Genomic DNA, 14211 nt, shown 5'->3' on the forward strand with positions numbered 1-14211 from the left:
TACTTTTATTCCGCTTTGACAACTGTTGCGTCACAACTTTGTCGGGTAGGATCCACTTAATTAACTATCAGCGTTTTAGTCGGTATGCTGATTTCCTACAGTTACTTAAACGCACCGTCAAGTTCTCGCGCTTTTTCGTCACGTCCGTATTAACTGATCTTTCTGAGCTCAGCATCAAGAACATGGCTGACGTGACAGCGGCGGACGGAGAGAAACTCAGCAAAAAGTAAGCTTATTCATTTCTCTTGACCATTTTTTAAACATTCTTTACATTTTACACACGGTTTTGTAGTTACAAAAGATTTATTGTGAGTATAAAATATCGACAAATGCAACAGCGGGTAAAAATTTCATAGCAAAGCAGTGCTCCATATGGTGGCACGCTACTCACTACACATCCCAGAAGTCTCTTCGCCTGTATGTTTGGTTGATGTAGTTTAAAATAGATCCTCCGCTGTTGATAGTTCCTTGTTATTGGAACGAGTGAAACTACAAAACCCAGTATGCACTCGACGAAATATAGTCGTCGTCCGGATGGTGCAACCGTGTGGTTTTATTCTCCTCAACTGAATTTAGCTTATATTTATGAGGCCTGTCTCACTTCAGCATGGCAATTTGATTTTCATTGTAGGAATTTAAGTGTGTGGATTTATCTTAATCGCGTACTACTTCCGATAAGTGACCTCATATACATGACAGTGACACAACCGGCTAACTTAGCCTTTGTACATCTAAATATACGACCACTTTGAGCAGAGCCGCATGTTCGAGTGTGTTGTTTACTTTTCTTTTCTTTTCTTTGTTTTCCTCATTGACTGAATTTCTGTTTGAAGACTTATCACGTTAACGGTGTTATATGCGAGGCATCTCCACCGTTGATGTACATGTCTACTTTCTCAGGTCGCGGTGCTGACTGAGGTAGCTCAGCATGCTGTGTGTGGTCAGGTCAGCCAGGCAGCAGCTGTGCCAAGCCTTTCGGGTCAGGGGACAGTGGTTAAAATATGCAGCCCCATGTACAGCTGCAGTTCCAGCTCAAATTTACGGGAACCGTTGGAGAGGTGACAAAAGGTTGGTGGCTTTTCCATTCCAGAGAGAAACCAACCTTTTGTCATCAGAGTAAATAGTTGCATAGTTGTTGCCCATCAGTTAGTTGATAGTGTCATACCTTCCTTGTTCTATGTTCATATCCTACAAATGTGTGGGATGGATCTTTGAAAATCATAATTGTTGTTGTACACTAAACATGCAAATCTAACATGAAATATCTTTGACCCCTGTCTTTCAAGTGAGCTGAAAAGGCGAATGAAAGCTGACAAAAAAGCGATAGAGAAAGAAGCCAAAATCAGAGAGCAGCTGGACCAAAAGAGGGAAGCCAATGACCAGGGAGCACTGAACAGCTGTGGTCTGGATGAGGAGACGCTTGACCCAAATGTAAGGCTCTTTTTTTTTATTTTTTAGTTAATATTCCATTCACAGCACTTATTAATCCCTTTTAAATGTTTTGGGCGTTGTTTGTCTGTGGAAATACAATTATCTGTTTCGTTTGAATGTAGCAATACTTCAAGATCCGCTCCCAGGCCATCCAGGAGCTGAAGAGCACAGCTGAGGACCCGTACCCTCACAAGTACCACGTTGACTTGTCACTGACTGAATTCATTGAGAAATACAATCATCTGCAGCCTGGAGAACACCTAACAGATGTTGTCCTTAACGTCTCAGGTACTGCGATTTTAGTAGTTAGTGTCATTCATGTATGTTGTGTATGTACTGTATTAATTCAGCTGTCAAATGATTGCTAGGCCGCATCCATGCCAAGAGGGCCTCTGGTGCCAAGCTGCTGTTCTATGACTTGCGAGGTGAAGGCGTCAAGTTGCAAGTCATGGCAAACTCAAGGTAGAGAGTTCAAGTGCTTGAAATGATATAATTAAAGCATCTTTTACGTAACCTCCCTTTCCAAAAACAATTGTGGTTGAAGTTGTCATTATATGATGTGGAGGAAGAGATGCAGATTAGAAACGTCACAATACCAGAAATGTGGAAGTCTTTACCAGTACTGCTGAGGGCAGTAAGTCAAATACCTGAAGTGAGGGTGGGTGGAAGTTGATGCTAGATTTGAGGCTATCCTTCTTTATTTTAAATGTTTTCTTTTCATTTGTGAGATTTTCTTTAATACCGTAAATCAAATTGCACCTCCAGCTATTTTCTCCATGTGGATGCTTACAAGTGCAGTGAGTTTATTTCACTGGTTTTTCACTCTCAGAAACTACAAGTCTGAAGAAGACTTTGTAGCCATCAACAACAAGCTGAGGCGTGGTGATATTATCGGTGTCCGTGGTAACCCAGGAAAGACAAAAAAGGGGGAGCTGAGCATCATTCCCCTTGAGATGACCCTGCTGTCACCTTGCCTGCACATGTTGCCCCACCTCCACTTTGGCCTGAAAGACAAGGTAACGCCCACCATCAGCAGACACTCGGAGACTTACAGCATCTTGAGGAAAAGACATTGCGGCTTCCTTTTTTTTTTTTTTTTTGGAGGTCAGTTGTTGCCCTGGCTAATACACCTTGTCCTCATTGTGATAAGTCAATCTGACATTTAACATGAATAATGGCTGCACAGTTGAGGTGTGTTTGAGGCCAAGCGTCGATGAAGTGTCTGTACATGATGCCACTACCTGATTAAAAGCGAAGTATAAGTTGGTCAAAGCTCACCACTGTGTTATCCTTCTCTCAAAGGAAACCAGATTCCGTCAGCGCTACTTGGATCTGATTCTTAACGACTATGTGAGACAAAAGTTTGTAACACGCTCCAGAATAATCGCATACCTGCGCAGCTTCTTGGATCAGCTAGGATTCTTGGAGGTAAGGATGTTCAAACAAAAACAGTGTATGAAGTGTTTAATATGATCAATTACCCAAGGTTCATTCTTGCACAGTAGTGGTTAAAGGGTTGTACACCTAATTAAACAAAAATGACAGTAGTATTTCCTTTTTAGAATTCAGTAATAGTAATTAAACTTGAATGGTGAGGTGCGTTTGCCGTTCCCTTAGATTGAGACACCGATGATGAACCTTATTCCTGGGGGAGCGGTGGCCCGTCCATTTGTAACTTACCACAATGAGCTGGATATGAACCTGTACATGAGGATCGCTCCTGAGCTCTACCACAAGGTAATTCACTTTATAGACTTCCTTCTCTGGAATCGCTGTTTTTCTCCTCCATCACATCCTGCTCACTTGTATCTGATTAAAGATATGGAAGTGGCCCAAGTCAGAAATCAAAACTCCCAGGGAATTTCACTGTTCACATTGTTGGGGGAGAATATAGATGTTGGTATCAGATTATTTTCCTGCAGTGATGACGTGTTGTTAGATCGGTCGGCATTAAATTTTAAGTTTAAAGTGTTTTAGACATTAGTCATGTTTTCCAGATGCTGGTGGTCGGTGGGATAGACAGAGTATACGAGATCGGGCGTCAGTTCAGGAATGAAGGCATCGATCTCACTCATAATCCAGAGTTCACCACCTGCGAGTTCTACATGGCCTATGCAGATTACCACGACTTGATGGAAATCACAGAGAAACTTCTCTCAGGTAGGTGGACTAAAACAATGCCTCATGATGTGTGGTCACGACGGAATGTCTTTACCATGTTGATGGTATCGTCTGATTAAGAGGGTGCTTAAAAGGACAGATCAGAAGCCCCTCTATAAAAATATTTGACTATTATGTTCAACAAAATGAAAAAAATAATCTTGAGTCTGACTTTGTCCAACGGTCAGAATTCAGAAATTTATGCAAATATGGTAAAATTTATGACATTGGCCATAATTGTGCAGCTCTAGTCAGAAGTGTACTGAAAGTTTCGACTGAAATCAACCAACTACCCAGGACATATTCTGATATTAAGGTGTCTCACAATAGCCAGACAGCTAACAGGCTCCTAATTTCGTTTGATAGTTACAGTGGATTTGTTACAGTGGAGTGAAATTAAAATAGAGGGCTTGGAAGTATGAGGCTGTATCAGGGGCAGTAGTGAGCTGCTGGAAGGGGACGAGCTCTAAACTTCAGGTACTCCTGTCTGAGTGCAACTTCAGAATGTCATCACGACTTCTCTGTCACAAGGCCATATCGCACACATTTGAGATGTACAAAAAAAACAATATACCGTATTTTCCACACTATAAGGATTATAAGGCGCACCCTCAATGAATGGCCTATTTTAAAACTTTTTTCAAATATAGGGCACACCGCATTATAAGGCGCATAGAATCTAATCGACTGTAGTGGCTGGGGTTGCGTTATGCATCCACTAGATGGCGCTGCGCTAAAGGGAACGTCAACAAAACAGTCAGATAAGTCAGTCGGTCAAACTTTATTCGTAGAATACAAACCAACGTTCTGACAACTCCGTTCACTCCCAAAACAAGTTAGTGCATTCACAAACGGGGAGGGGAACTTTTCCCTGATTCAGTAAACACGTAAAAGAAACAGTCAGTAAATCAAACGCGAGTGCAATCACAATATAGTAACTCTCGAAATAGTGCAAAGCAATAACAATATCTAAATAACTCAACGTTGTCCAAACGTTAATGTCCATATTCACAATATCTCCCAAGCCTCGTTCAGTTGTAAACACGTGAAAGAAACACGTAAAGCTCACTCTTTCAGTTCATTCCTCATCCACAAATCCATCGAATTCTTCCTCTTCAGTGTCCGAGTTGAACAGTTGGGCGAGTACGGCATCCAACTTGCCCGGTTCCGACTCGTCAAAGTCGTCATTATCCGAGTCAGTGTTGCCGTTGTTGTCTGGCAGTTCAGTGACAATACCGTTTTTACCGCCGTTACTTCGGCGACGCCCCCTGACTACGGTAGCCATAATGAACCAATATTAATCCACACAGAAATATTGATCCACACATAAGGCGCATCGGATTATAAGGCGCACTGTCGGTTTTTGAGAAAATTCAAGGTTTTTGGGTGCGCCTTATAGTGCGGAAAATACGGTGACAAATAAATAAGAACACTGCTCCCTAGAATTCCCTGGTTTGGTTTCTTTTCTTTAGGAATGGTGAAGCATATCACTGGAACATACAAGGTGACCTATCACCCTGACGGTCCAGAGGGACAGGCCTATGAGATCGACTTCACTCCACCATTCAGAAGAGTAAGCATGACAGAAGACCTGGAGAAGATTATGGGAGTCAAATTCCCTCCAACTGACAGCTATGACACAGATGGTAAGACATTTTAGACACATGAGAACTCAACTGGGCCACATCAGCAGATGCCCTCTGTTCTGTTCTAATTGTGTGAGAAATCAAACCTCTTAACACTGTCAGTGTGGGGCTACCGTGAACAAGCACTATAGTGGAAGGGTCAAAGAGCAGTCCACTGGTGATTGTCTTGCCCTGGACAAATCTTAATCCCGGGTCTAAACAGGGCCAGAGATTCATCTCACCCTGGTCACTAACTTTGTATTCCTGTGCCCTAGAAGGGTGCCACAGACCCTTAAAATCCGGCACTTGAATTCCTGTAGAGTTTTTTACCCGAGAGCAATTAAAGAACTTAAATCAGGCAACTAATGACATCATACATGGGTGCAATAACACCTAAATAATATACTGAATATGCCCGATACATCCCAGATTCATTCAAAAGTAGCCTGGTGCATATAAGGTGGAGAAATGTCCATGACACTGGAATAACAATCTGCTTGTGCGAATGGTGCAGTGATACCGTATTTGATTCTGATCCACTGTATAGTTGTGTAACGGCATTAAAGGCACTCAAGTGAGTGAAGCACCTTCACCAGAAATCCAATTTCATTTGATAATACGTATTTATTTCTCTGCAGACACACGCAAGTTCTTCGATGACCTGTGTATTCAGAGAGGAGTTGAATGTCCTCCACCCCGAACCACTGCCCGCCTCCTTGATAAGGTGCTCTATTCACACATTTTTCTACAGTGTGTCTGCTCCTGCCTCTGCACACTTGCAGGTCATCCTGACTAGTTTGTTTTTCCACAGCTGGTTGGAGATTTCCTCGAGGTCGCCTGTATCAACCCCACGTTCATCTGTGAGCATCCTCAGATCATGAGCCCCTTAGCGAAATGGTGAGAAATGCTTTGTTTCAGCTAATTATCACCAGTTGATTAACCTTTGGAATTTGTGATGCTCAGTTTCACATTGACTCGATTTTAAATTTGCCACCACAGGCACAGATCAAAGAAAGGCTTAACAGAGCGATTTGAGCTGTTTGTGATGAAGAAGGAAATCTGCAATGCCTACACGGAGTTGAACGACCCCATCAGACAGAGAGAGCTGTTTGAGCAGCAGGCCAAGGTTTGTGCAGACCTCATTTCAGTTACCGCTGGAGCGAGGATGTGGACTGCAGCTAACTCCGGTGTTGTGTTTTGCATGTTCCCTGGCAAATGAACCACTCAAACTGCTTCAGGCCAAAGCAGAGGGCGATGATGAGGCCATGTTCATCGACGAGACCTTCTGCACCGCTCTGGAATATGGTCTCCCACCAACTGCTGGTTGGGGAATGGGCATCGACCGTCTCACCATGTTCCTCACAGACTCCAATAACATCAAGGTAAAGTGGTAATGAATGGAGCTCAAATGCAGACCGGTGGTTCAGGGATATGTGTGTGTGCGCTGTGATGGTAGCAGTAAATGGAGCTGTTAGCTCCTCAACTCAAGCAGTGAGATGGAACAGTCGCCACATGCCTGACGTGCACCTCCGTGGAAAAGTAAGTGCGCAGCATCTATGCGGACTGCAACAACTTTGACTGATCCAACTCATAACATCACATTTGTAAAGTTTACATTGTTGCTGTTAGCTGGCTACCTGCAGCATGCTAACAGTACCTCAACACTCATTACTGATGTCATGATTTGGTGTCATCTTCCCCAGGCATGGTACAACTGTGCCGTAAACACTTGTTTGCATTACAGGTCCTGTGTCATTGTCTTTCTTTTGTAGAAGCTGTTCATGCTCTGCTGAAAGTGGATTATAAATACTTTGGCAGCACACTGACATGAGCTGCCAACAATCAGAAGAGGGGTTTTTGTTCACGTTATATAGGAAAACAACCCCGATCATTTCTTTGCTCCTTCACAGGAGGTGCTGCTCTTCCCTGCCATGAAACCTGACGACAATAAGACATCAGTGCCCTCCGAGGGCACCTCCGTGTGATCACATCAGCTTGGATCTGTGCTGCTAGAAGTCTGTACGAGGAACAAGCCTTTACCTCACTGTCTTCATCAGTGGAGTTTGTCGGTTCCGTTTTTTTATCGGTGATCTGTCAAATTATTGATCCTTGTGGTGATTATAGGAAATCATCTCTTCTCACATGTTTCAGTGGTAAACTGACAAGTACTCACGTTCTTCTTTAATATTTCTCCGATTTGTCATGTTTCTTTGCTCCTCCTCAGTAAATGACATTTGTTCGGGAAGTCATGTGATCCGCTGTTGTCTGCTGACCTGAAATATTTAAGGTATATAAAGCGGTCAGGCGTTACTCAGGTCTTACTGCAGAATTTATGAGGCAGACGCACAACAAAACAACTGATCATGCACTTCTAATATCATAAGTCTTCACACTATGTTCATCTACTTTTTACCAGATCTGCTTGTGTTCATTGTCTGAGATTTTTATGATGGACTTGACAAAATTCAATAGACCTCTGCCAAGAAGTTTAAAACTTGGGTCTGTCTGAATAAAGTGCACCTGGGTCTACATCATTGAGTTTTTTGTGTCATATGTTGCACAGCCTTTGGTCCTTTGTTCCACATACTTTTTTTTTTTTAATAAAGAATGAAAAACTGCTATGGAAATTAGTATTGGTATTGGCAGCTGTGTATTGGAACAAAAAAAATGTTTTGGATGTAAACATGGAGTGATGTGTCTCCAACGTTAAACCTGGCCATTGTCTCCGTATTAAATGTATTAACTTATTTAAACAGTAGAGATGCGAAACATTCCTCCTGTTTCAATTTCCGTACTGGCACCGTCCTTGAGATCGACTAACAGTAGTGGAAAGTACGCATTTTCATTCATGTAGTGTCCAGTGTTGAGGTATCTGTACTTCAGTACATGTACCGAACTTGATTTTGCTACATTTCAGGGGAAATATAGCAGTTTTTACTCTTGTACAGTGATGTCAACCCTTAAGTTTTAGTTACTTTGAGGGGGAAATATTTTGACCAGAAAATATGAAAACCTGATGAAGATGATGTTTGCCATCTTTGTCAAGGGTGAAACAAAACAGCGCGAGTGGAGCACAAACCACTTAAACATGACTTTTAGAGGCCAGTGGTTCCAGCACTGAACGTCCCTAAGCACTGGAACATACATGTAGACAGCACTTTAAAAAAAAAAAAGTATGACTAAAGTCAATGTCAAATACTTCTGTATTTGAGCAGAACCTTTAATGTTTGTCTTTTTTAACCAGAGTACTACTTTATGTAGGTGTTTCTACTTTCACTCAAGCAATCTTCATCTCTACTGGCCAATGCAACTGCATTCATCAGGCAAGGCCTCCATACACGTGTGTGCTGTGCGGCTCTGCGCAGTAAATTATGATTAATTTAAGGATGAAAAGCTCGGTTCCATTTTTGATTTCTAACAGAAGTAGTAAGCAGTGTTTGCCCTCCTTCCCTGAGGAGCAGCCAACCCCTCCCGCGGGAGGTGGGATGATGCGCGCTCCCGCGGTCAAGTGTATGTGCATTGGATTGAAGAGTGGCTACCGCACACTGATCGAAGATGGCGATGAGAGCGGCGCTACGGTGCCTCTCCGCAAACTTTCCCCACAGACTGCCTCAGCTCTCGCCCGCAGCGCTGTCTCCAGCGACCCGGCTGCTGTGGAGGAGTCACTCTCCGCGGACTCTGAGCACCACCTCGGGCCTGTCCACAGGTAAAATATTCCCCGGAGTAGCTCAGTCAAGGCTGGCCACGCATTCCTGCGTGTCCGCCGCTACCATGGACGAGAAAACTCTCGCAGCCTGTGCCACTTGTTGAGCAGAGGAATGCGGCAGGGAGGTTTTTTGTTTCCAGGAACAAAACTTAACATTCCTCTTGAAAATAACAAGCCACCTGTTGAACGCTACAGCCTCCTACCAACTTTATTTATTTATTTGTTTCTCAATGTGAATTCATGGTCTGCCGTAAGTTTAGGAAAGTTCAGACAAACAACGAGCTCTTCATTGGACCGTTAATGAATGACCGTAAACAGCACATTTACGGGTCTCGTGCAACATGGAGGAACGTCCAGAAGTCACTCATGACCCTGGACGTGTGCCACGAGTATGTGGACACGAGGTCGAAATCCTCTCCCCACGCTCTGTAACTCCTCCGCGTTGAAGCTCGGGACCCCCCATCATATCGGAGCATGTAGCGGGGCCTCTCCGGCAGCAACACCCGGCTCTCAGGTTTCCCCCCCTAGCCATGCATCAGCGTCGGTCACCGTCCATAATCTGGTTCAAACCTGCTCGAAAACTTGAAATTGTAGAGGCTTTTGCAGTTGTCTCTTAGTATTTTAAAGATGACGGAATGAAAAATTCCTCAAGCAGGCAATAATCTTCACACATGTCGAATCTCTGGTGTATTTGTCATGTTGGTTTCTGCAGGTGAACCTCAGGGAATGTTCAAAGACCACCTGACTGTACCCTGGACCAGAGCTGGAGAGTATTACTTGTGCAACATCGTGTGCAGTTGTAGAAATGCTTCATGTGGTACCTGCTGATTGCATGAGAACTACTGGTGCAGTTATTGAATCTCATCTACTGTAACAAATTAAACGGGTTAAGATGTGTTTGTGGTTTGAGGAGAGGTGAAGCAAGAGTGTTCAGTATGTATTGTTGGGCCTCTATGCTGGAGGCAGCTGGGGGGTGGAAGCTGTTGTATCCTGGGTTGTCTGTCAGACTGTCCCTGTGGACTCAAAAATGAACTGATTGGACTTTGGTGGTCAGAGGTCAAATCAAGGTCGAGGTCAAGCCACTGGGACAGCAATAAAACACTTTTTTTTAATTGTAATAAAGGAAGAATTCACATGCTGATATAACCGTGTTTCACACAAGTATCCAATAGATACTTTCTATTTTATAGCCGTAAGGTTAAAGGTCAACTTCACTGTGACGTCACAATGCTCTGTAACAACATGCTTGACTTGTTTCCCTTTTTTAAAAAAAAAAATCTTTTGTTTGAACTTCATCTCTCCTTCTCTGGGCAGCGCTGAAGTTCACAGATAAACACGAGTGGGTGAGAGTAGAAGGCGGCGTTGGCACCGTTGGTATCAGCAGTTTTGCTCAGGTAGGTTGTTGAAGCTGTCTTCTCCCTAATCATTGATTTATGACACCAAAATAGAAGTGTACAGTTCACTATTCTGCCCTTTGTCCTCCCTTTCATCAAGTGTCACTTTCTGTTTTATGGCCATTTGTTCCAGAAAAGTGATTAGTTGGATTGCTGTGGTGTGCAGAAAATGTTCTCAGACTAAACTCTGAAGGCAGGTGGTTTGTGTCAGGAGACTTTTTGTTGTGACAAACATTTTGTCTTGTCTCAGTAGGAAGAGTGCTGGTACTAACAGCTCTGGCTCTGTCCGCATGTTTTCTTAACAGGCAGTTAACTTTCCTCTCTCCACTCTCCATCGTCATCGTTATCATCTAGCTGTGACTGCAGTCAGGAAAATCTCAGACTGATTGAACATTTTGCATAAGATATTTAAATCAGACCTCAAAAGTTCACTTTGCCTTTCAAGTCGGCACAAACGGGTGTCTGGAACGCAGGAAGATGTTTTTCCCCTCCTGCGTCACTTCTTTGTGACTCCAGAATGCAGAAAGAGCCAGCTACGTGTGTTTAGCTCAAAGCTAACAGGGACTGACCGCACTGCCCTCAAATGCCACTTCATAAAATATTGAATATTGTTAGCAATTAGCCATTAGCTTCAAGCTACATACATGGCTGGATAACAATACCTCCATCCATAGGACACCAGGGGTCAGTGAGTGGTTGAGTCATGTGTTATGGGCTGTCACATGACCAGCTCAACACTGCTTGGAGGTTTTGGACTCCTTCGACGGCAGCATCAGCTATTGTGAATTTTGACATTTAAGATATTAATTTTAATGCAAATTTTTACCAGTCTCCTTTTATTCCTAATAATCAGTATCAGCTCTGAAAAAAGTACTGAGTATCTCTCAAATCATTGTCACAAATTTTATAGTACTTTTTAGAATTTAGGGAAAAGAAGTCATTTCCATGAAACAACTCCGGTTGTTACTTTGCTTGTGTGTCTTGTCTAGTAGCTCTGGGGACCGTGCACTGAAAGCTTTGAATTGTGTGTTTGTGTGTACAAAATATGTTGCCTGTGAAGCAAAATAACGTGAGCGTTTGACCCATTTCTTTACACCGGAGCGTTTCTGCCCAGGAGGACAATGAATCCTGTAAAATTTGATAAAACACCAACATTCAAATTAAAATGGTTGTCAGTGATTTTACTGGCAAACACCTGAGTGTGGAATTATCCATATTACTTTGTGGCAATGGGATGTAAGAAACCCTTATCTTTGGAGTAAAACTTTAAAAGATGAGTCAAATTTGACCTTAAGACAACAAGAGTTCTGTGAAAGTACTGAAATGTAATGCAAAAATTTTCTAGAACTGTTATTGGACCTTGTGACTCAACCCCACCTTCTCTGTCCTGCTGTGATAATTGCATCATAGCTGAAAATGCTCCCAGACATTTTCACTAATTAGTCCCTGTTTGAAGAAAGTTGTTCATTTTCTCTCTGCAGTAGCATTTTTTTTTTAATTCATAGGATTTCTTCTGGATAATAAATTTGTAAGAATGCCCCAGTGTGTGTGTGTGTTTTTTCCCCTTCTTCTAGGAAGCATTAGGCGATGTGGTGTACTGTGGACTCCCTGAAGTTGGCCAAAGACTTGAACAAATGGGTAGGAGTCTGCAGTGCATGATATGCTCTTTTTCTGCTAGTAGACCAGCAGTGAGATAAGATGCATCTCTGTGTTCCAGAGGAGTTTGGTGCCTTGGAAAGTGTGAAGGCGGCCAGCGAGCTGTACTCCCCCCTGACTGGAGAAGTGACGGAGATCAACACCGAGTTGGCAGAGAACCCAGGGCTGGTTAATAAAGCCTGCTATGCAGACGGTGAGCATTGCAACATCAGGGCTGCTGCTCTATTGTGTGTTGCATCTGGATGTAGCCAGGGTTGGATGTTAGCAGCCGACCAGCCAAATGCAGGTGATGTTGGTGGCTTGGTTTGACACTTCAACCTGCCTCCATGGTGGATGTTAAAGAGGGACAGGATTGTTGTCCCCCACACAGCCTCCTCTTGAACTTTCAGCTTCTTTACTCTCACACAGTCTTGCTATTGCCACTTAAAAACAAACATTTAAACAGGAAGTTTTGTAGGACACTGGCCATCCATCCATTTCCTTCTGCTGATCCTGATCAAGGGTTGCAGGGGGGCTGGAGCCTATCCCAGTGGCTACGGGTGAGAGGCGGGGTTCACCCTGGACAGGTCACCAGTTCATCTCAGGACCAACAGATAGAGACAGACAACCATTCACACTCACAGTCACACCTACAGTTAATTTAGAGTATCAATCAGCCTCGTCCTCTCTTGATGTCTTTGGACTGTGGGAGGAAGCTGGAGTACCAGAGAGAACCCACACAGGAACAGGGAGAACATGGAGACTCACACAGAAAAATCCTGTCCTGGAGCCGAGACTCAAACCTGGAACCTTCTTGCTGTGAGGTGACAGTGCTGACCACTGCACCACCGAGCTCCCTAGGATGCTGACAATAGGCTGTGAAACAGGGGTGGGCAATCGTGCCATGGAGGGCCGTGTGTATGCAGGTTTTCCTTCCAGCCAAACACTTTAACAGGTGATTCCACTGATTAACACTCTTCTGTGGCTGGAGGTGTGTTAAACAGTGGAATCACCTGCAAACAAACCCCTGGAACACACTTTCATGTGCAGTGAGTGTAACCATGGAGATCTTATTTTAAATGTCTGGTGGACCACATAACTGCACAGCGAAGAATGAAAAATGCAATTATTGACTGTAACAGTCATCACTTCAAATCAGCAAACCCCAGCACATCCCCTCGCAGCAAGTCTCTAGGTAGCTCTGTAATGATTTTTTGAATGATTTTGATAATTGGATGCTGCTGGAATCATTATTGGTGAGTGTTATTGTGATGGGAAGAAAATTAAAATGGGATAACCATTCACTAATAAAAATGAAATTGAGAGTTTTGGACACATCAGTTGGAGCTAAACTACCTAAAAACATGTGACCTTTTTACTGTTTCAGGGTGGCTAATCAAAATGACCATCGAAAAGCCAGAAGAACTTGAAAGCCTCATGGACCAAGCTGCGTATGATAAATTTATAAAGTCACTTGATGAATAAATGAAAATAAAACTTGCTGTGCTGTTTTTATAATGCAACTTCCATCAAAGATTAGTAGGCGGAGTTACTAACACCTTGTGACTCTTCTTCCTCTGTGGTATTTATTTTGATACTGGAGCCATGTTATCAAAATAAGTTGAAGTAGTCATTAACAGCTTCCTTTTATAGGGTTCAGATTCATTTAGTCTCTTAAGTAAAGGCTCCTTATCTCAAGGGCTGTTAGTAATATTCGGGTAAATGTGCACCAATGAAGTGAAAGATTGTGGTGCCGTGTCACGTTTATTCAATAAATGTTTTCCTCGTGTGTGTTTGAATTCTTACTTAAATTTTAATTCTACTTGAGATTCAGTGAGGATCTTTCACTCAGACAACAGCAACATTTTTCTGCGTCCATTGTGGACTGATGAAGGGATTTTTAAAAGCCTGTTCTTAGATCCCTTTAACATAACGTACTCTGGCAGCTGGTGTCAAGATGGCACCCCTTCAGGACGAGGACAATACCGCTCTTATCTAGAATGTGCCATTGACAGGAATTAGAACATTTACATATGTTGTACTTGTGACCACAGAACAGAATGCTTATTGCTTAGTGGGTGCACGCACTTTGACCTTTGCCCTCAGGTGAAGATAGACTAAGATTACAGGGGCTGGTTGATCAATGATTAATGAGACAGTGGTTTTGAAGTTGGACACCGACGTAAAACTGAATACTGTTGCTGGTGACAGCGTTCTGGTGGTAACCTCTTCTTCATTTAGTAATCAATACAAAACAAGG

At 43.1% G+C, this 14211-nt stretch overlaps 2 protein-coding genes across 4 annotated transcripts; both read left to right on the forward strand.

Moving 5' to 3' along the window:
* The first annotated feature begins 86 nt into the window (after positions 1-86).
* kars1 (lysyl-tRNA synthetase 1) lies at positions 87-7747 on the forward strand. Of its 3 annotated transcripts, none has more exons than XM_086194587.1 (15): positions 107-226; positions 901-1068; positions 1287-1431; positions 1554-1719; positions 1800-1893; positions 2261-2447; positions 2734-2859; positions 3049-3168; positions 3429-3591; positions 5064-5237; positions 5855-5940; positions 6028-6113; positions 6216-6342; positions 6455-6598; positions 7127-7747. In XM_086194587.1, the coding sequence occupies exons 2-15, from the start codon at positions 929-931 to the stop codon at positions 7199-7201; spliced, it is 1833 nt and encodes a 610-aa protein (XP_086050713.1). In that variant the 5' UTR covers positions 107-226; positions 901-928; the 3' UTR covers positions 7202-7747. The 3 variants fall into 3 exon arrangements, with proteins under 3 accessions (XP_086050729.1, XP_086050713.1, XP_086050722.1); XM_086194596.1 differs by lacking the exon at positions 107-226 and adding an exon at positions 557-770; XM_086194603.1 differs by lacking the exon at positions 901-1068 and having other exon boundaries at positions 87-226.
* Positions 7748-8616: 869 nt separating this feature from the next.
* On the forward strand, positions 8617-13451 carry gcshb (glycine cleavage system protein H (aminomethyl carrier), b). Its single transcript, XM_086194613.1, has 5 exons — positions 8617-8922; positions 10237-10316; positions 11891-11954; positions 12034-12165; positions 13339-13451. The coding sequence occupies exons 1-5, from the start codon at positions 8772-8774 to the stop codon at positions 13434-13436; spliced, it is 525 nt and encodes a 174-aa protein (XP_086050739.1). The 5' UTR covers positions 8617-8771; the 3' UTR covers positions 13437-13451.
* Positions 13452-14211: the final 760 nt, after the last annotated feature.

Source organism: Aulostomus chinensis, chromosome 2 (assembly GCF_037954235.1).
Source record: "Aulostomus chinensis isolate RoL2024-O1b breed Wild chromosome 2, RoL_Achi_v1.0, whole genome shotgun sequence".
Taxonomy (NCBI): domain Eukaryota; kingdom Metazoa; phylum Chordata; class Actinopteri; order Syngnathiformes; family Aulostomidae; genus Aulostomus; species Aulostomus chinensis.

What these genes read in the sequence shown, in the direction of transcription:
- kars1 (XM_086194587.1), top strand. Translation starts at nt 929, where the DNA reads ATGCTGTGTGTGGTCAGGTCAGCCAGGCAGCAGCTGTGCCAAGCCTTT. An exon ending in CTGCCCGCCTCCTTGATAAG is followed by an intron (nt 5,941 to 6,027) that starts GTGCTCTATTCA and finishes GTTTTTCCACAG; the next exon opens with CTGGTTGGAGATTTCCTCGA. An exon ending in ATGAGCCCCTTAGCGAAATG is followed by an intron (nt 6,114 to 6,215) that starts GTGAGAAATGCT and finishes TTGCCACCACAG; the next exon opens with GCACAGATCAAAGAAAGGCT.
- gcshb (XM_086194613.1), top strand. Translation starts at nt 8,772, where the DNA reads ATGGCGATGAGAGCGGCGCTACGGTGCCTCTCCGCAAACTTTCCCCAC. An exon ending in GTATCAGCAGTTTTGCTCAG is followed by an intron (nt 10,317 to 11,890) that starts GTAGGTTGTTGA and finishes CCCTTCTTCTAG; the next exon opens with GAAGCATTAGGCGATGTGGT. An exon ending in TAAAGCCTGCTATGCAGACG is followed by an intron (nt 12,166 to 13,338) that starts GTGAGCATTGCA and finishes TTACTGTTTCAG; the next exon opens with GGTGGCTAATCAAAATGACC.